The sequence below is a fragment of the Trichosurus vulpecula genome, chromosome 7, assembly GCF_011100635.1.
Source record: "Trichosurus vulpecula isolate mTriVul1 chromosome 7, mTriVul1.pri, whole genome shotgun sequence".
NCBI lineage: Eukaryota > Metazoa > Chordata > Mammalia > Diprotodontia > Phalangeridae > Trichosurus > Trichosurus vulpecula.
In genome coordinates, this window is record NC_050579.1 from 189,832,635 (window position 1) to 189,852,965 (window position 20,331).

Below are 20,331 nucleotides of genomic sequence, written 5' to 3' on the forward strand. Positions count from 1 at the left end.
CCTACCATGGTAAGGCATTGGAGTAAGAACTGATAGATATCTGTGTATATATTAATTGTTTAACCTGTCCTCACTTTCACAGTCCACTTGGATGTATTGTTTTTTGGTTTGTTTTTAATGGCCACATATTTCAATAATTAGTTCAGTCTATTGAGAGAATTAGAATTTGTTGAAACATCAGAGATTTTGAAATAAGAATTCCCCCCCCCCAAAAAAAAGTTAAGTGCACCTGATGTCAGTGCTTAAAACATTTAACTTGTGTCACTGGGTTCAACCTGTATCAAAGTCTTATTAACTCACAGTAAGAAGATATTTTTATCCTTAGTTCCTTATATTTGGTAACAGTGTGACTAAGTGCATTTTTTTCTTTTGCAAAATTTAGGAAATTTATTTGCAACGAAACTAATAAGATCTGGAGCTGCAGGCAAACAAGTGACCAAAATTGAAAGTTGCGTCGCCACTCCTAATAAATCACTTGCTAATGACCCTCAGTGTCAAGTTCCTGCAGAAGTAGACCCCCAAGTGCTGTGTCAGAATGTAAGTAGTGACACTTTGGCATTTCTTAAAGAACTATTAAAATAGAATAAATGCCAAGAGTGATGGAGAAATAATTGTTATTTAGCATTTGTTTTAAAGTGAAAAATTATTCATTGTGTTGTTTTATGCTCATTACTTGGATTCAAACCATTTGTGTAAATCTACCATAATAAAATTTTTTTTTTCTAAGTAGGATTCCATCTTATGCCCAGTGGGAAACAAAGAGCGAGAATTGTATTGGCTAAAAAGGGTTCGAGAGGCAGAAGAAAAGTGGAGCGGAGCTCAAGCCATAATTGAACAAATTAAAGCTGCCTTCTCAGAGAAAGAGAAAGAGCTGGAAAATAAGATGGAAGAAATAAAGAAACAACAAGAAAAAGAACTTTTTAGAGTGAATCAAGATAATTATATACTTCAAGCCAAGGTATTATAGCCGTTGGTCTTTTCTTTTCCCTGTCAGTTACTCAGTATATATCCATCTATGTCTATCCTTGTCTTTTTCTGAAGAGTATTGCTTGATATAGTAAGTTTTCCGCATAAAACCCGGATGAATATCCTAAGAAACTTCTGTTAGTCCAAATTGGCTCAACTTTGATGGTATCCCACTTGTTTGTATTAGGATTAACCCTCATTGACTAGAACACGTTATTTCTGTCTCCTTTATGACTTGCTCTCCTAATAAACCAGTCTCATTAATTTTGTTATTTTACAATTCAATGGAATTGCTTCCCACATAAGGTAGGGAGCCCAAGGTACCTTGGGGCCTAAAATCAGTTATTTAGTCAAAACCATTTCATTAATGAATATACACAGTAAGGACTCTTCATTCAGGCCAATGATAGTGCATTTTAATTTGGATTGCCAGAGTAACCCCACATAATTGGAGTGGGGTTTAGGAAGGTTTAATGGGAATCCTTTATATGGTCTCCTATCTTCTATAAAATCTTAATATATTTTTCTATACCCATTTTCATTTTAAAAACTTTGTATGGAAAGTGCAAAAGTTATTCAAGGAAATGCTGTGGATCTAATGTTTAATAATAAATATTTAACATATGTATATATGCACACATATATATGTATATTTGTAGATATAGTTATGCTTCCTCGTTATATAAGCTGTGATCAGTTTGGTATATAATGTTTCATGCAGGTAAAGAACATAGTAGATAGGGTACTAGACTTGCAATCAGGAAGACCTAACTTAAAATCTAGCCTCAGTAATTTACTAGCATTGTAACCCTAGGCAAGTCACTTAAACTCTCTATGCCTCAGTCTTCTCATCTTTAAAATGGGAGAAATATTAGTACCTACATTGCAGAGTTGTTGAGATAACACACATAAGGCACTTTGCAATCCTTAAAGTGCTCTGTAAATGCAAGCTTCCTTCTGTAACCCTAACAAAACAGAGTATTAGAAGTGCCAGAAATGCTTTGATATAACATTGTCTTATCAATAACATGGTTTCATGACCTGGACTCCAAGTATTGTTTTGTTAATTCAGAATTTTGCTTTTTATTGTTGTTCAGTCATTTCATTTGTGTCCAACTCTTCTAACCCCATTTGGGACTCTCTTGGCAAAGGTACTTTAGTGGTTGCCATTTCCCTTCTCCAGCTCATTTTACAGGTGAGGAAAGTGATGCAGATTTAAGTGACTTGCACAGTCACATAGCTACTAAGTGCCTGAGCCTGGGTTTGAACTCGGAGGTCTTTCTGACTCCAGGCCCAGCACTCTATCAACTGTGCCACCTAGCTGCTTTTTTGCCAGACATTATTGCGAAGCTTTCTGAGCAAATTATAGCTGAGTGCCTTAAACATAGTAGATGTTTAACACATACTTATTGATGGAACCAGTGAAGAAATGTATCCTTCAAAAAAAGTCTTACAAGTTAGGGGAGAGCTAAGTTAGAGTTTCCACATAAGAACATAAGGTAACATTTTAGAGTTCCTTCCATAAAGTGACAGAAGACCAATGTTTATTGTTTTAATTATGGCAAAATCCTAGTGTGATAAGATAATACAAATAACGTAAAGGCCAGTGCAAGATTATTGTACTTTTTCTCCATTTCTTTTCTCCACTTCAGTCATTTTCCCCAAATATAACAAGTTTTGTGCTTTTTTTTTTTCAAAGTTGAATAGCTTTGAAGAGACAAACAAGAAGTTAAAATTGTTTAACATTGGAGAAACAACTGGTCCCATCTCTGAAGAAAAATTAAAGCAAATCCAAAAAGAAATCCAAGAACAGGAGACCCTTCTTCAAGGATATCAGCAAGTATGGCAATTCTTATAATGATAGATTTCTCTGTTCATCCTTTGTTAAAATAAAGTCTCTTAAAATATGTATGTGTTACTTTGCAGAAGTTTGAATGGCCACCATGGTTCCAGTATAAATCATTTTTAAATATTTCTTAGAAACTGTTGTGGGAAAGAGACATTTTATCTTTTAAAGTACTATTGAAAGGATATCGTTTAATGCTTGAGTTTTTGCAATGAAACATGATTTTAATCATTTAACTAAATTACCAGTATATGTTCCATTATAGGAAAAAAAATCATTGGATTTTGTGAGAAAATCTTGGTGCAACTAAATGGCCATTTGGCCATCTGATGATTGACATTCTGCCATTTCTAGGTGTTTCTTTCCTTTTTTCCCCTCTTGCTTTCTTTTATTTTCTCATTCCTTATCTTTTCTTCTGTTTTTCTCCATGCCCTCAGGTAGATGGTAATATAATCACAGACTCATTGTTTAAATGCTTTTCTCTAAGCATTTAACACATGATCAGGCCAACTAGGCTTTTACTATATAAAACCATAATTATTTATTAAAGTTAAATCAGTAATATTTATTAAATTCTAATTACTATTTGTATAGTAACATTAAGACAAAATACAGTCCAAAGATCAAAGAAATATAATTCTTAGGCACATAGGTAGTCTATATTTCCTACTTGTACTAGTCTCACTCAAAGCCTGCTTCTACTTCATGTACCACTTTATCATCTGGAACCTTGTTCTTTCCCTCTTCACATGTATCACAAATCTTACCTAGGACTAAGACTCTGAATTTTAGAGCTGAAAGGTTCTTTAAACATCCTCTAGCCTAATTTTCTTGTTTGCAAATAAGAAAACAGGGAGCCAGGGAAGTTATCTTCCTTTTCGCCAAGGTCACAAAGCTAGTAAGTAAAGAAACCAGGACTTCAGCTTGGTTTAAGAAAACTGTGAATTCTTTAGCTTCAGAAGTATTAATCAGATCTTGTTACTAAGCCTAATCTTACAAGCTTCTATTCCTTATCTGAGCCTCCAAAAATGGTCCTCCAGCTATGATTTTTCTTCTTTCAGGATATAAACAGAATACATGATGGGAAGAAAATCATATTTGAGTTTGTCCTAGGTCTCTTATCTCCAGCTCTCTGATTTTCTCTTCTAGTTGAGATAGAGGCACAGCTGTAGGTGTCCAGGCATCTTCCTTTGAAGTTCACAGCTAGTCTAAGGGGTCCTTTGCTTAAATGCTAATAATTTTACTTCCATTACAACCTTCAGTTCTGGATTATTTCCAGTTAGCTTTCTACTATGAACAAATGCTGTTTTTTACACCAACTATCATTAAAGTCTGCTAAAGTGTGGTGTAATGGAACAAGCATTAGACTCACATCTGAAGACTGGTTCTCAAGTTGTAGCTGTCCCATTAATTCTGAGAGATCATTCAAGTCACTTAAGCTCGTTGGGCTTTAGTTTCCTCATCTATAAAGTGAAGGATGGTACTAGATGATCATTCTGTGACACTCCTTAAGCCCTGACATTTTATGATGATGGTGGCAGCATGGATTAGTAGAAAGAATGACTTGAGGTCATGAACCTTGAATTTGAATCCCTCTTAAGATGCCTTTGTAACCAACTTAAACCCTCTGAGCCTCCCCTGTGAAGTTTTCAGTCACCTTATCTGTGAAGTGGGAATAATTCTCAGATTACCTCAAAGGGCTGGTGTATAGATATTGCTTTGTAAAATTCAGAGATATATAAATGTGAATCACCACCAGCTATACAAATCTTCCCTCATAATGGCCTATAAAAGCAAAGCAACATTGAGAAGCTCTATCCATTTTCATTAACCACTTTGTTTCACTTTCTCTCCTATCCTACACTTAGACACAAAATCTCACAAATGGTATATTCAAACATTTTTCATATAACAAATAGGAAAACTGAATAGTGGTAAATGGATCATCACCCCAGACACCCTTTAGACAGTTGTAGAACTTCTCTTCAGACTTAGCTGTACGTTTTCTTGATTTGAGAGAAGTGAATTTCATTATTTGAGTAGGATATAGGGGATAGAGGGCCAACCTCAGTCAGTGGCACTTGGTTCAGTTTGACATGAGCTGACTGTGACACTTCGCAAGTCATTTAAACTCTTGGTGCGCAGGCTTGCTCTCTAAGACTGTGCATTGCAGAGCAGAGGCTGATTTGCATTCCTCACTAGAGTGTTCTCCTATACCAATCACAGTTCCAATTAAAAAACAAAACTCTGGGTTCCAGAATTTTAATGTATGGTTCTCTAGATACTGAGATTTTAAAATATGTTTATGTTTATTCAAAGCGTGGCACAATCACTATTAATGAAGTAGAAAAAACCTTTAAGTTAAAAAAAATGTTTTGCAGTGTATACCGTCTGTCATTGCAGTTGGATTTTAAGCAACATGTAATTTTCTATCTTTTTTAAAAGGAAAATGAAAGATTATATAAACAGGTAAAAGAGCTTCAAGTACAAAATAAGAAAAATGAAGAAAGACTATTTAAAGAAAACCAGTGCTTATTGACTGAATTGGCTTCCTTAAAGTAAGTCTTTCATAAACTCTTACTGGAATTTTACTAATTAGTTTAATGCCAAATGAAAATGTTTTCTAAATATTAATACTTAAATCATTTAGCCTGTAGTATTTTAAAGTTTAGAACTTTATTGTTTTTGTATAGCATATTAATAGTTGAGTTTGCACTAATTCCTGAGAAAGAATGTTACTAATCCTAAAATGATTTCTTGACTAACTTCTAAAAACATTAATTATCAATTTAGTCAGTCAGACGTTACCTTTTTGAAAGGGATAATATCTACATTAGTATAGTTGATGTAGTGGGTATCCTTGGTACAAAATGTCTCCTCATCTGTGACATGTTCTCCCACAAGTTTACACAGAAGTGGAGGAGAAAGTGGTCCCAAGCTTAGAGAGCACATGTAGCAAGGGGGTAACTCGGCTTCTAAAAGGCTTTTTGCTAGATCTTCAACATGTTCCCCTTAAGTATAGTATAGTTATAGTTTTCTTAGGGGCTTTTTGTAGAGCCATGAATCAGCCATCTCACCTGTCCCTAGATCCCAACACAGACATTGCCATGAGCTGTTTCAGACTCCTCTTGTGTGGGGGAGGGGAAGTGGATTGTTGGGAGTGGGCAAGACCTGAAAAATCTGACCCCAATTCCCCTCCCTCAAAATGGATTCCTTCTCGTATGTTTAACTGGAAATACTCTCTTCTTTATCTTGCTGGAATTATCTTTAACTTGCTGGAAACCTCCAGTTCTGTCTCCCTCATTTTTTATAAGTTCCAAAGCTATTACCAAGTTTCCTCAGCCAGTCAAAAGAGACTTCCTGTCTGGCATCATTTCACTTTCTCCAGTGGCTTTCAGAGATATCTTAAAATGGTCAAAAATTTTTCACACTTAGTCTAGAGTCTTGGCTAGATAGATGGATGCAGAGAAACGTGTTCTCATCAAGCTTAGCCTTTTATCACTTAACTTTGAGTAGGACAGAGAGCTCTAATGTATTAACTCAGTCTTGCCCCACCCTTCCATTTACAATCTGCTTTTCACATTTTGAATTCATATTTTGAGTTGTAATTTCTTTGGGATTATCAGTTTATCTCAACTTTAATGTTTTGAGCAAAGCCAGAGAAGCAGCACCTGTCTGTGTGTTAGCTTGCAAAGCACCGTCTTCTGTCTAGAAACGAGTGCTCATCAAAAATCGTTATTTGTGATTACACACCACCAGTGTGGCAACACTGCCTGTCAGCATCAGTATCCATGACCCATAATACATTAGTTTTCCAATGTTCACATAATTTTCCCAACCTATATCAATTAATATTTGGAAGAGCTGTTGAGGGATTTTATAGGGTAAAAGCTTCCTTTCTTTGACAAAGAAACTCTAGAATCCCCTGGGACCAATATTTCTGGAAGCCTAAAAGGTTGCGAATTCTCTAGAGACCTGGCAAGATCAATATTAAAGTACTTTTCTTTATGCATTCAACAGTCATTCTTAGTTGTCCACATCAGCCCTTCAGGAGCAGATGGGAGATAGGGTAGAGTTTTTAGTCACATTTACTTTTCAAAATAGGGAAAGAGAAAAAGATGTTATGTCATAGCAAAACATTTGAGTAAATATGGTATAGCCCTTGAACTCAGTCTCTTCATCAGTCATCCTAAATTGCCCCAAAATTAGAGCTGTATTTATTGCCGTAGTGTTAGGATCTGCTTAATTCTAATGCTTGAGACTAGCCATTCTTTCTCTTCTTTTAGATGGATACTATTTCATTTTATCTTTGTGTCCTGTCTAATTTTTTAATGTTAGCCATCTCATATTCTTTTGGAAGTAAGCTAGTTATAAATTCTAAATTTAAAAACAAGAAAACCAGGGGAATAGGGCATTCTGATAAGTTGGGTTTTCTAAACAACTGAGATTTGCCATGTAAAATACATGAATTATCAATTTTAAATGAATCAAAATAGAAGATTAGCATTTAAATTTACTTAATATAATTTAATCTTATGTTTCATAAAGTATTTTATTAGGTTACAATTCATATAACGTGTTGGTGTATTCATTTCATGAATATTAGTCACTCTACAGTAATATAAACATAGACAGTAGACTCTTTGGAATTGAATCTTTAATGGCCCTAGGATGTCACTTGGGTGTTTCTTTTTTAAAATAAAACCTTGTTAACAGGTTATTTATTATATGTATCTTATAAAAATGAAATGCAGAATATATTATCTTTAATCCTTTCTGGTTTTTTTAGACTCCAGGATAATCTCTTTTTTCTTTCATTCCATAAACATGAATGTATGTCTAGATTAGTATCAGTGTACGTTCACACTATAACTGAGACAAAGGGCTGGTTAATAATGGAAATTGTATTAAAATAAATTCTACCTATGCAGATAATATTTATAACAGAGTATATAGAAAAAGATTTCTAGTAATTTTGAAAACTTAAAGGTCAAGACATTCCTCTTAAAAGGTAAAATTACCTAAGTATCTTAACATTAGTTTGTGTCTTATTAGTTCTGAACTGAGATTCTTTTTTGAGTTTTTCACCTTTCATAATTTTCTTACTAAATAAAGAACTTGTCTAAGAATGAAATAGGAGTGGTTTTATAAAAAATATTAAAATTATATATTTTCAAATTAAATTAGAGAACAGCTGAATAAAAGTAGTTTCCCGTCTCAAGTAGTTCAAGATTCAGAGCCAAACAAAAACCAGAGTTTTACAGAATTGCTAGCAGAACTTCGAACAACACTGGTAAGTAGCCTGAGAATTGTCCCAATAACAAATAGTCAAGACTGTATTAAAAATTCATACAAAATCTGCTATAGTTGAAAATAAAGGTTCAAAACCTTGGGGTTTATATCCTCAACAAGATATAAAGAAAAATAATGAAAAATGAAGGGGACCTAGCATTACTAGATTCACACTGTGTTACAAAGATGAAAACTATTTGGTCCTATTTAAAAAACTAGAACAGTAAATCAATGGAATAAGCCAGATTAGCAACACACAGAAGCAAACACAATAGCCTCATGTGCTCAGTAAACCAAAGAACATGAATTCCTGGGGGAAGGACATCCATTTGACAATAACTACTGGGAAAACTGGAGAGGAGTTTAGCTAAAAATACATTTCATTTAGCATCTTACACTGTATACCACAACTAATTTCAAATGGATAAGTGGCCTAAACAAAAACAGTCACATCATTTTAAAAAATTAAAGAGAACGCAAGAAGGGACTATTCAGCTCTGTGATTAGGGGGAGAATTCATAAGAAAATTGGAGAGAAATGAGATTATAAAAGACAAAAAAGAACAATTCAGTTATATAAAATTAAAAGGCTTTTGCTGGAATACAGTACAACCCTAGAATAACAAGAAAAACTGCTAAGTGGGAAAAAAATCTGTATCAGATAAAAGTCTGATATCTAGAATTAGAAATTAACACAAAAATTTAAGACTAAAAGCTATAAGTGATCAAAATATATTAACAGTTTTAAAAATGATACGTGTAAATTATCAACAGCCATATGAAAAATGCCTCATATCACTAATAATACAATTAAGATTAAAACAATTCTGAGGTTTTACTTCATACTCATCAATTTGGCAGGGATGATATAAAAGACAGAAATAGTCCATATCAGAGTGTCTTTGTGAAAATAACCATATTAAATCCACTGTCAGTAGATGTGTGAATTGGGTCAACTCTTCTGGGAAATATTTTGAAATTCTGCAAGAAAAATCACCTGTTAGACATTTGATCCAGTGATCTCTCTACTGGGCATATAACCCCAAAGAGTCCAAAATCAGAAAGAAGAGTCTCATGTATATGAAAATATTCATAGGAAAACTGCTGTGTATTCTGGTAGTAAAAAAAAAAGTGAAAAAAAATAGGTTTCCATCAGTTGGGGAATGACTAAACAAATGGTGACTCTTAGATGTTATGTAATATTATTATACAGTAATAATGAATATGAAGAATTAATAGAAATATAGACAGACCCATGAACTGATGCAGAGCAAAGAAAGTAGAACTGGGAATACAACATGCATAATGATTACAGGAATGTAAATGAAAACAACACTAAAAAGCAACAAAACTCAGATTAATTGCAATGACCATTCTTCATCTCAGACAACAGGTAACAAAACACACTTTCTGTCTCTCAGTAGAGAAGTGGGAAGCAGTGAACGTGGAATGCTGCCAACATTGTCAGACAGTGTTGCTTTGCTGGGTGGGTTTTGCTTTGGTGTTTTCTTTGTTGCAAGGAAAGTTTGTTAGCAGAGGAGCGAGGGAACAAGTAAGAATGCACTGGGAAATTGTAATGGTGTAAAAAACAAACCCATCAACAAAAATTGTTGAGATAAAACATTTACAACACGTACAAAGTAGTTCATAGGCATGAAATGTACAGTTATTATTTTGAATTCTCGGCATATGAAAAATCAATGGCTTAGAAATTGTTATGCTAGTTTGAGGCAATAAGAATAATGCTTTATATATAAACATAGTTATATCAGATTTTTTTCTATATGTAGAAGTTATATTTTGGTAGACAAGGCTTACAATACATGTTTATCTCAATTTAAGGAAATCTAATCTCTGGCAATCGAGATTTTACCACACAAAAAAAGTAAGTTATGCAGTAATCTTGCTTGGCAAAAGGACTCACCATGAAGTTTATTAAAACAATCTTACCTAGTGTGTTTTTGTGGTTGTAAGTTAAATAAAACTTACAAAAATGTGGATTTCTGTGCAACTTTTCGCGAATACATATATTATCAATAAAGCATTTGAAATCTTTAAAGTCTCTATAAATGTTCGCTATTATTATTGTTACGTAAAGCAAGGCACTATTGTATCTTGCTTCATGTGTGAGTGCTTCCATATGAATACTGTGCTTTTTTTTTTTAATGTCCAGATCTGTGATTTCATTGATAGAAGGAGCAGCAAAGCAAACATCTTCTCCCAATGCATCTAAATCATTGCACAGCGCTTTTAGTTTTACAGAGTTAGGTGGAGGCTGCTGGTGGAGTATGAGTGAATTGTTTTGTCAGGCAGCCAGTTTGTATCAGAGGCAAGACTTGAACAGAGATCTTTCTGATACTGATGCTGGCTCTCTCTAAGCCATATTAATAAACTTATGGAATTCCTGTATATAGAGATAGAGATATGTCATTTCACATATGGATGAATCAGGGGTAGAAAAAGCCAAATACAAGAAAACCCTGTTTGTATAGAGATTGTGTTGCTGTCTTCCTCACAAATAAGTCCTGACATTTGGAGGAGAATTTAGCAAAAATGGCTATTATCTCCAGGTACAGTATAACACCTACAGCAGAGGTTCAGCAAGATTTATAAAGTATAAACTCCAGTTCTGGTTTTTGATATATTTCTATCAGGAAAGAGATGGTGCTGAAGTAGTACTCCAACCACCAACTCAGAAATAGAACAAACAGGATCTTTGCCTACCCCCATTTTTATGGTGTTTATGCTTCTTCCATTCTTCCTAGGCAGTGAAGAGGGGGCATGACAGCAGCAGGCAGTCATCCTGCCATTCATTACTGACACCTGACCTAGACCCTCTTTCTAAGAAACTGATTAGAGATTCAGGGTAACCATTACCAAGTAATTTTATTGATTGTATGCTTAAAAAGCTATATATTACTGAAGAAAGGTTTGTAAGAAATGTAAGTTTCTTATTCTCCTCTTCTACACAGTACTGTCCCAGAGGGACAGGGCCTGCACTCAGAAGTTTGTATCATGAAGACTCTGGTCCAGGTAAAACAGAGATCAGGGGACTATTGGATTTAGAGTTACAAGAGGGATCCTAGTCCAGTCACCTTATTTTACAGATGAGGAAAATGAGATTAAGAGAGGTTGTAATGATTTTCCCAGTGTCATAGGGTCAATAAATGGTAGAATAAGTAGTCAAACCCAGGCCTTCTGATTCCAAATCCAGTACTCTTTCTTCTCTGCCTTGGTGGCTTGGTCCACATAAGGTTCACTAAACTTTGTTACATTGTGATATATTAATGGACCTGTGGGGTTTTAAAACTGAAAAAATAACTTACTGAATTATGCTAGGTGATTCAAATAAAATTTTTAACACTGTGTTCTTTTTTAAAACTATATGTCAAGTTATCTATATAATAATACATCATCAGCCAAGGAAATGACTTTGGCAATATAGAATTATTCTGAAGATTCTGTGCTTTGAAATAACTTGGACTGGGGGTAGAACCAAGATGTCAGAGAAAAGACAGGGATTCACCTGAGTTCTCCCAAATTCCTCTCCAAATAACTTTAAATAATGCCTCAAAACAAAGTGACAGAAGCCATGAAAGGAAGGAAACAATTCTCCAGCCCAAGACAACTTAAAAGATTGGCAGGAAAGATCTGTTGCATAGAGGTGTGAGACCAGGCCCAGCAAACCAGGAGTAGGCCTTGGGAGTGACTGAAGAAGCAGCAGCAGCGGCAATGGCTGCTTCCAGATCTTCCAGCCCACAGACAATAAGGGTGTCTGACAACTGGTCAGAAGGAGATCATAGGAGCGCTAGCACTGGGGGCAGCACTCTATTAACATTGTCCATACCCAGATCTGGGTTGCAGTCCTAGGTGGCAGTCCCAAGGTGAGACGGAGCACTAGCACGCCACAGCTTGTGGCCACGGGAGAGTGGGGACCCAGGTCACAGTTCCAGGGCAGAAAAGAGTGCTTATGGTCACTCACAGACCAGAGCACAGGCCCCCTCTCCTTAGATCATGCCATCTTGGAAAAAATGAAAACACGCTGGTCCCTAGAATTATCCTGAAAACAGATGCACAAAAACCCTGAAGCTTGGGATAGTGCATTCTTCACGTCAGAAGCAGAGCCCTACAGTAGCATATAGTTGGAAGTGAAGAAATAGACTGGAAACAAATGAGCAAACAGAAAAAACTTCTGTCTATAGAAAGATGAAAACACAATCAGAAGAAGACAGCAAAGCCTCAAAGAAAAATATAAATTGGTCTCAGGCCATGGAAGAGCTCAGAATGGATTTTAAGGATCAAGAGATTTAGAACAAAAAATTGAGAAGAGAAATGAGATTGAGAAAAAGAAAAATGATCATGAAAAAAATCAACAGCTTGGTAAAGGAGGAATAAAAAAATACTGAAGAAAATGACACCTTAAAAATAGAATAGACCAAATAGTAAAAGGTACCAAAATCTAATGAGGAGAAGAATGCCTTGAAAAGCAGTATTGGCCAGATGGAAAAAGAGATTCAAAAATGTACTGAAGAAAACACCTCAAAAAGTAGAACTGGCCAAATGGAAAAGGAGGCACAAAAGTTCATTGAAGAATAGCTAATGACTTTATGAGACATCAAGAAACAATAAAAATCAAAAGAATAAAAAAGTAGAAGAAAATGTAAATAACTGACCTGAAAAATTGATCCAAGAGAGATAATTTTAAGATTATTGCACTACTTCATCAAAAAAGAGCCTACACATCATCTTTCAAGAAATTATCAAGGAAAACCCCCTCATATTTCTAGAACCAGAGGGTAAATTAGAAAATGAAAGAATCCGCCAATCATCTCCTGAAAGAGATCCCCAAATGAAAACTCCCAGTAATATTATAGCCAAATTCCAGAGCTCCCAGGTCAAGGACAAAATGTTGCAAGCAGCATAAATTATTGTGGAGCCACAGTCAGAATAATACAAGATTTAGCTTTCTACATTAAAGGAACAAAAGGATTGAAATATGATATTCCAGATGGCAAAAGAGCTAAGATTACAACTAAGAATCACCTACCCAGAAAAACTGAATATAATTCTTCAGGGGGAAAAAGTGAACATTTTATGAAATAGAGGACTTTAAAGCAATCCTGATGAAAAGACCAAAGCAGAATAGAAATTGTGACTTTCAAATGCAAACCTCAAGAAAAGCATAAAAAGGTAAATACGAAGAGAAATCATAAGGGTTTCAATAAGGTTTAACTGTTTACGTTCCTGTATGGGAAAATGATACTTGTAACTCCTAAAAACTTTCTTACTATTAGGGCACTTAGAAGGAGTATACGTAGACAAAGGGCACAGGTATAAAGTTGAATATGATAGGATGATTATCTTTAAAAAAAATAAAATTAAGGGGTGAGAAAGAAGAATGACCTGGAAGAAGGGGAGAGGGAAAGGTAGAATGGAGTACATTATCTTATATTAAAGAGGGGAGAAAGAACTTTAGCAGTAGAGGTGAGGATAGGGGGAGGTGGGGGGGCAGTAAGTGGACCTTACTGTCATCATAATTGGCTCAAACAGGGAATAACACACACACTCATTTGAGTACAGAAATCTATGTTACCCTACAGGAAAGTAGGAGGGGACAGGGGATGGGGGGGGCAGTAATAGGGAGGGCAGATTAGGGTAGGTAAAAGACAGAAGCAAAGCATTTTTGAGGATGGACAGGGTGAAAAGAGAGACAGTGAATAGGATGGAGGGAAATACACAGTAATAACTGTGAAAAGGTTTGTAAGGGCAAGCAAAGTGGGACTTTTTTTAGCGTTTTTTCTTTTACAATGCTTCTCAGCACTAAGGCAATCAAGTGTCTTTGATTGAATCTTTCCTTTGTTTGTAGGAAGGCTGAAAACCCTTTTGCTAATTAAGTGATGAGAGGTGTGAAGCCCTCGGGGCCTGAAAAAGGGTGTGTGTGTGTGTGTGTGTGTGTGTGTGTGTGTGTGTGTGTATACTCCAAGGGTAGCCCTTAAGCTAGAACTCTCAGAACTGCAGAGGAGAGATTTTGCTTTGGGGGCACACTCATGGAAGAGTGTTGGTATGGAGACTCTGGGTAACCATCAAGGAGCCCCTCCAGCTTTGAAAACCCAGATGTTGGTGCTTCTCTCTCTGGTAATTCTGTATGTATTGCTATGGTCAGACAGAAACCTGTCTGTTGATCTGTTTATATAGTCTGTAATTTCTGTTTGTATTTGCTCTGAAGTTCAGGATGCTGACTTTTTCCCCTGAACTAAGTGAATGACATATGTATGTTTAATTAAAGTGAGATTGTAAACCCTTTAAAGTTGCTTTCCTTAGAAAAGCAGATCAAAGAACCTGTGCTAGCAGCTCTCTTGTGTGCTGGTGTTATTTGTCTTAACCACAGTAGTGGTTGTTAACAAGGTTTTTACAAGAAGTTTCTCTGATAAGACCTCATTTCTCAATAGAGAACTGAGTCAAATTTATTAAAAAAAAAAAATAAGAGCCACTCTTCAGTTGATAAATGGTCAAAGGATATAACCAGGCAGTTTTCAGACAAAATAAAGCTATCTGTAATCATATGATAAAATGTTCTAAATTACTATTGATTTAAAGAAATGCAAATTAAAACAGCTCTGAGCTACTACCCCATACCTATCAGATTGGTTAATATGAGAGAAAAGGAAAATAACTAATGTTGGAGGGGATATGGGAAAATTGAGACACTAAATGTACTTTTGGTGAAGTTGTATATTGATTTCATCCATTTTGTAGAGCAATTTGGAACTATGCCTCAAGGGCTATAAAACAATGCATACTTTTTGACCAAGCAATACCACTACTCTATCTGTATCCAAAAGAGATTAAAAAAAAAAAAAAAGGAAAAGGACCCATATGTGCAAAAATATTTATAGCAGCTTTTTTAGTGGTGGCAAAGAATTGGAAATTAAGGGGCCATCCATCAGTTGGGGAATGGCCGAACAAATTGTTGTTTATGATTTTGATGGAATGCTGTTTTGCTGTAAGAAATGATGGGTAAGATTCTCTGAGAAAAACCTGGAAAGACTTACATGAACTGATGGCAAAGTGAAATGAGCTGAACAAGGAGAACATTGTACCTAGAACAGCAATGGTGTAAAATGATCAACTGTGAATGACTTAGCAGTATGATGATCCAGACAGTTCTGAAGGACTTATGATGAAAAATGCTACCCATCTCCAGAGAAGGAATCGAGGGAGTCTAAATGCAAGTTAAAGAATACTTTTTCTTTACTTTTTTTGGGGGGAAAAGGGAGGTTTGTTATCTTTCACAACATAACTAACATGGAAATATGTTTTTCATAACTGCACACGTGTAACATATCAAATTGCCTTCTCAGTGAGGCATTGGGGAATGAGGAAGGGAGACAATTTAGAACTCAAAATTTAAAAAAAAAATGTTACAAATTTTTATATGTAATTGGGGGTAAATATGACATCAAAAAATAACTTGGACTTAATTTTTTTCTTCGAATATCAAGAAAGAAAAAAACAGATTATTAGAAGAGATTAAAGTACTGAAGCAAGATAAACAAGCTCTTGAAGTGGACTTGGAAAAGATGAAGAAAGAGAGAGACCTTGCTAAGGATCAGATTATTTATACTTCAGGTAAAACCTTAAGCAAATTTTTGTTTACTTAGATAATTGAATAATAGGCTAGAAATTGTACTCCTTAAAATGCTACCAAACCTTACATAAGGCTGCCCTGGCTGACAGAGTTTTACAAAAAAATATTATGAATAAATCATCACGGAGCCCTGATACAACACAGTTTTGCCAATTGCCCATTTACAACAGCTTTCATAAGGAAATAAAATCCTTTCTACTATTTCATGTAATGTTTTCATAGACTCCATTAAGAATTTTAGGTTATGTATTGCTTTTGTGATAAAACTTTTGAAATTGGGTTGAACATAAAATTAGCACCTTATTTTCCAAGCAGATAAATACATTTCAGTGTTTTGAGCCTGGCATAATCACAGAATGGAATACTATTGGCAAGTATTTTCAACTAGTTGCTTTTTATTAGCTTCTATTTTATTATATAGAATGCCACCTTTTGTGCTAAATGATGGACCTCCATCCAAAATGGCATTTACCAAATTTCACCAGAAGACTAGTTTATATATATATATATATATATATATATATATATATATATATATATATACACACACACACACACACACATATACATATATAGACACACATATGTGTGTCTATATATGTATATGTATATATAAAATTTAACACATGCTGAAATGTTCCAGATGTTTACAACAATAGATTATTCCTTCAACACCATTTCCTTGAGATAAATGTTTTTGACATTGAACAAGCATGTTAATGACCCTGCTCTTGAAGTTACTGGTTTCCTCTACTAGAAAAATCCTATGATGACATCCATAACTAACTTTTGATTTGGTCCTATTAGCCAAGAAGGGTTAGCATGTTTATTTGACCTCTTACAGTCATATACCTTAAATTACAATGTGGTTCTTCACGTTGTTTAGATGTTTTCTTAAAGACATCTCTGAAGCAATTTTCTGGAACACTTCATATAACTTAGATTTCTAAGTAGTAGAGTTCAGTTTTCAACTTATTTTTTTATGAGGGCAGGAATGTTATCACCTTACTTATTGCTTCCTTCTAAAAATGCATTTTTATCATACTTGAATTTCTTGTTATATTTTCCTTCACTACAATGTTAATTTTATTCAGTTTTACCCTGACATTTAATACTTAGTCTAATTCTAAGGTTTTGTGCTCTCTGTGGTTTCCCTTCCTGGAACTGTCATTATACTCACCTTCTTCTAAGTAAATTTGAATTTATGAACCCTAAAATTTTGAAAATCTTCCTCTCCCTTCAAGCCTTAATTCAGGTGCTACATTGTTTATGAAGATTTCCCTGATTCCCCCAGCAGAAAGTTGTTTCCTCTTTCTTGTATCGTTCTTATTTGTATGTTTCGTATTCTTTTCTAATAGTTCCTTGGGGGAAAGGACTAGAATGTTTTTCATTTTGCATTCCCAAGACTTTGCAAAATAATAGATATTTAATAAATTTTGAATTCATGGGAAATGAATTCAATGAATTCAACCTCTATCAATAGTATATGAGGCAACTGATTAATAATTTATTATCTCATTCATTAATAATTGTCCCCATAAATCTTTATCATTCCTTTCAGAGTTTTATTTAACCTCTCCATCAAGCCCTTTGCCATGGAGATGATACACAGTTGTCTTTTATGTGATTGACTCAAGTGTCACTCTTTTTTTTTTTTGCTTAATATTTGCCAAATGTTTAATAGATTTTTTAAAATTTAAATAATATAGATTTAATTTTCCCCACTTGTAGGTTAAAACACTTTTTAACATTTGGGTTTTTTAAGTTTTTTAATTAATTTATTTATTTTTTTAGATTACAAGACTTAGTTCCACAAGTTTTTGAGTTCCAAATTTTTCCCCCTCCCCTCAAGATAGCATGTAATCTAAGCTCCACATATACCTTCACATTAAACTTATTTTCCCAATAATCAAGTTATAGAGATGAATTATAACTGATGAAATGAACTATGAGAAAGGTGTAACAAAACCAAAGATAAAATAAAATAAAATAACAAAGAAAAAAAGAGAGAGAGAGAACAAATAGTTTGCTTCAATATGTATTCAGCTTCTGTAATTCTTTCTCTGGATGTGGATAGCCTTTTCCATCGTAAGTATTTTGGAACTGCCCTGGAACCTTGCATTGTTGAGAAAGCCGTCTTTCAAAGCTAGTCATCACAGAAGCAATGTGTCCGTGGTTGTGTACAATGTTCTCCTGGTTCTTCTCCCTTCACTCATCATCAGATCGTGTAAGACTCTCCAGGTTCTTTATCTCCTCATCATTTCTTATAGCACAATAGTATTCCATTACATTCATATATCACAATTTGTTTAGCCATTCTCCGATTGACGGGCATCCCCTTGATTTCTAATTCTTTGCAACCACAAAAAGAGCTGCTATAAATATTTTTGTACATGTGAATCCTTTTTCCCCTTGCATGATCTCTTTGGAATACAGCCCTAGAAGTGATTATGCTGGGTCAAAGGGTGTGTACAGTTTTATAGCCCTTTGGGCATAGTTCCAAATTGTTCTCCAGAATGTTTGGATCAGTTCACAACTCCACCAACAATGCAGTAGTGTTCCAATTTTCCCACATCTTCTCCAGCATTTCTCATTTTCCTGTTTTGACATGTTAGCCAATCTGACAGGAGAGATGTGGTATGTGAGAGTTGTTTTCATTTGCATTTCTCTCATCAATAGTGATTTAGAGCGTTTTTTTCATATGACTATAGATATCTTTAATTTCTTCCTCTGAAAACTGCCTGTTCATATACTTTGACCATTTATCAATTGGGGAATGACTTCTGTTCTTATAAATTTGATTCAGTTCCCTCTATATTTCAGAGATGAGGCCTTTGTCAGAGACACTGGTTGTAAAAATTCTTTCCCAATTTTCTGCTTCCCTCCTAATCTTGGTTGCATTGGCTTTGTTTGTACAAAAACTTTTCAATTTAACATAATCAAAATTATCCATTTTGCATTTAATAATGCTCTCTATTTCTTGTTTAGTCATAAATTCTTCCCTTCTCCATAAGTCTGACAGGCACATTATTGCCTTCTCTCCCAAATTGCTTATAGTTATCAGCCTTTAAATCTAAGTCATGAACCCATTTTGACTTTATTTTCGTGTATGGAGTAAGACGTTGGTCTATGCCCAATTTCTGTCATACCGTTTTCCAGTTTTCCTGAAAGTTTTTGTGAAATAGTGAGTTCTTATCCCAGAAGCTGGACTTTTTGGGTTTATCAAAGAGTAGATTACCATATTCATTGACTACTGCATCTTGGGTAACCTATTCTACTGATCCACCACTCTATTTCTTAGCCAGTACCAAGTAGTTTTGATGATTGCTGCTTTATAATAAAGTTTAATATCTGGTATGGCTAGGCCACCTTCCATTGCATTTCTTTTCATTAATTCCCTTGATATTCTGGATCTTTTGTTCTTCTAGATGAATTTTGTTATTATTTTATCTAGCTCCATAAAATAATTTTTGGTAGTTTGATTGGTATGGTACTAAATAAGTAAATTAGTTTAGGTAAAATTGTCATTTTTATTATATTAGCTCAGCCTACCCACAAGCAACTGATGTTTTTCCAATTATTTAGATCTGACTTTATTTGTGGGAAAAGCGTTTTGTAATTGTGTTCATGTAGTTCCTGGGTTTGTCTTGGCAGGTAGACTCCCAAATATTTTGTATTATCTATAGTAACCTTAAATGGAATTTCTCTTTCTATCTCTTGCTGTTGGGCTTTGTTAGTGTTATATGGAATACCACAGATTTATGTGGGTTTATTTTATATCCTGCAACTTTGCTAAAGTGATTTATTATTTCAAGTAGTTTTTTACTTGATTCTTTAGGATTCTCTAATTATATCATTACATATCATCTGCAAAGAGTAATAACTTAGTTTCTTCTTTGCCTAGTCTAATTCCTTCAATTTCTTTTTCTTTTTTTATTGCTAAAGCTAACGATTCTAGTACCAAATTGAATAATAGGTGTGATAATGGACATCCTTGTTTCACCCTCTCAGATGTCACTCTTAAGTATTTCAACACTTCCGTGAGGAAATTGAACCCTTTTTTGGTCAGGTTCTCAGAAAGAAATCTTTATCTCAAAAAAACACAATAAGGATTTGGCCATTTTCTGAAAGAGAGTGATGCTGCTATTTCTGGATGTCCTGTAATCTAATCTATTATAAGAACATACCTTTTCCCCATTCAAATGAGTCTAGGAAGTGAACCTACTATGTTGACACCCAAATCATAAAATCTCTAATTAATGAATAGTGGAACCCTTGTTTACTTTCTGCTCTTTGCTTTCACTTGCATCTCATGCCCTATGCTATTTCAAATCATTGGAATCTGAGTAATAACTACTTTCTTGGTTTGCCAGTCCCTAGGTGAGCCTACAATATACATTAAAGAGCCATTTATAACTATAGATTAAGATATTTGGGAGGGGGGGCAGAGCCAAGATGGTGGCTGGAAAGCAGGGACGTGCATGAGCTCCCTGCCAGGTCCCTCCAAAAACCTATAAAAAATGGCTCTGAACAAATTCTAGAACGGCAGAACCCACAAAATAGCAGAGGGAAGCAGGGAT

At 34.8% G+C, this 20,331-nt stretch overlaps 1 protein-coding gene across 1 annotated transcript in view; it reads left to right on the forward strand.

The window, feature by feature from the left end:
* Nucleotides 1-20,331, forward strand: part of CEP162 (centrosomal protein 162) — a 122,722-nt gene that overhangs the window by 65,065 nt on the left and 37,326 nt on the right. Inside the window, exons 14-19 of the mRNA XM_036768893.1 lie at nt 383-537; nt 731-958; nt 2,666-2,806; nt 5,258-5,370; nt 8,000-8,105; nt 15,606-15,732. Of these exons, the coding sequence (XP_036624788.1) occupies nt 383-537; nt 731-958; nt 2,666-2,806; nt 5,258-5,370; nt 8,000-8,105; nt 15,606-15,732 (870 nt within the window). The remainder of the gene's footprint in view (nt 1-382; nt 538-730; nt 959-2,665; nt 2,807-5,257; nt 5,371-7,999; nt 8,106-15,605; nt 15,733-20,331) is intronic.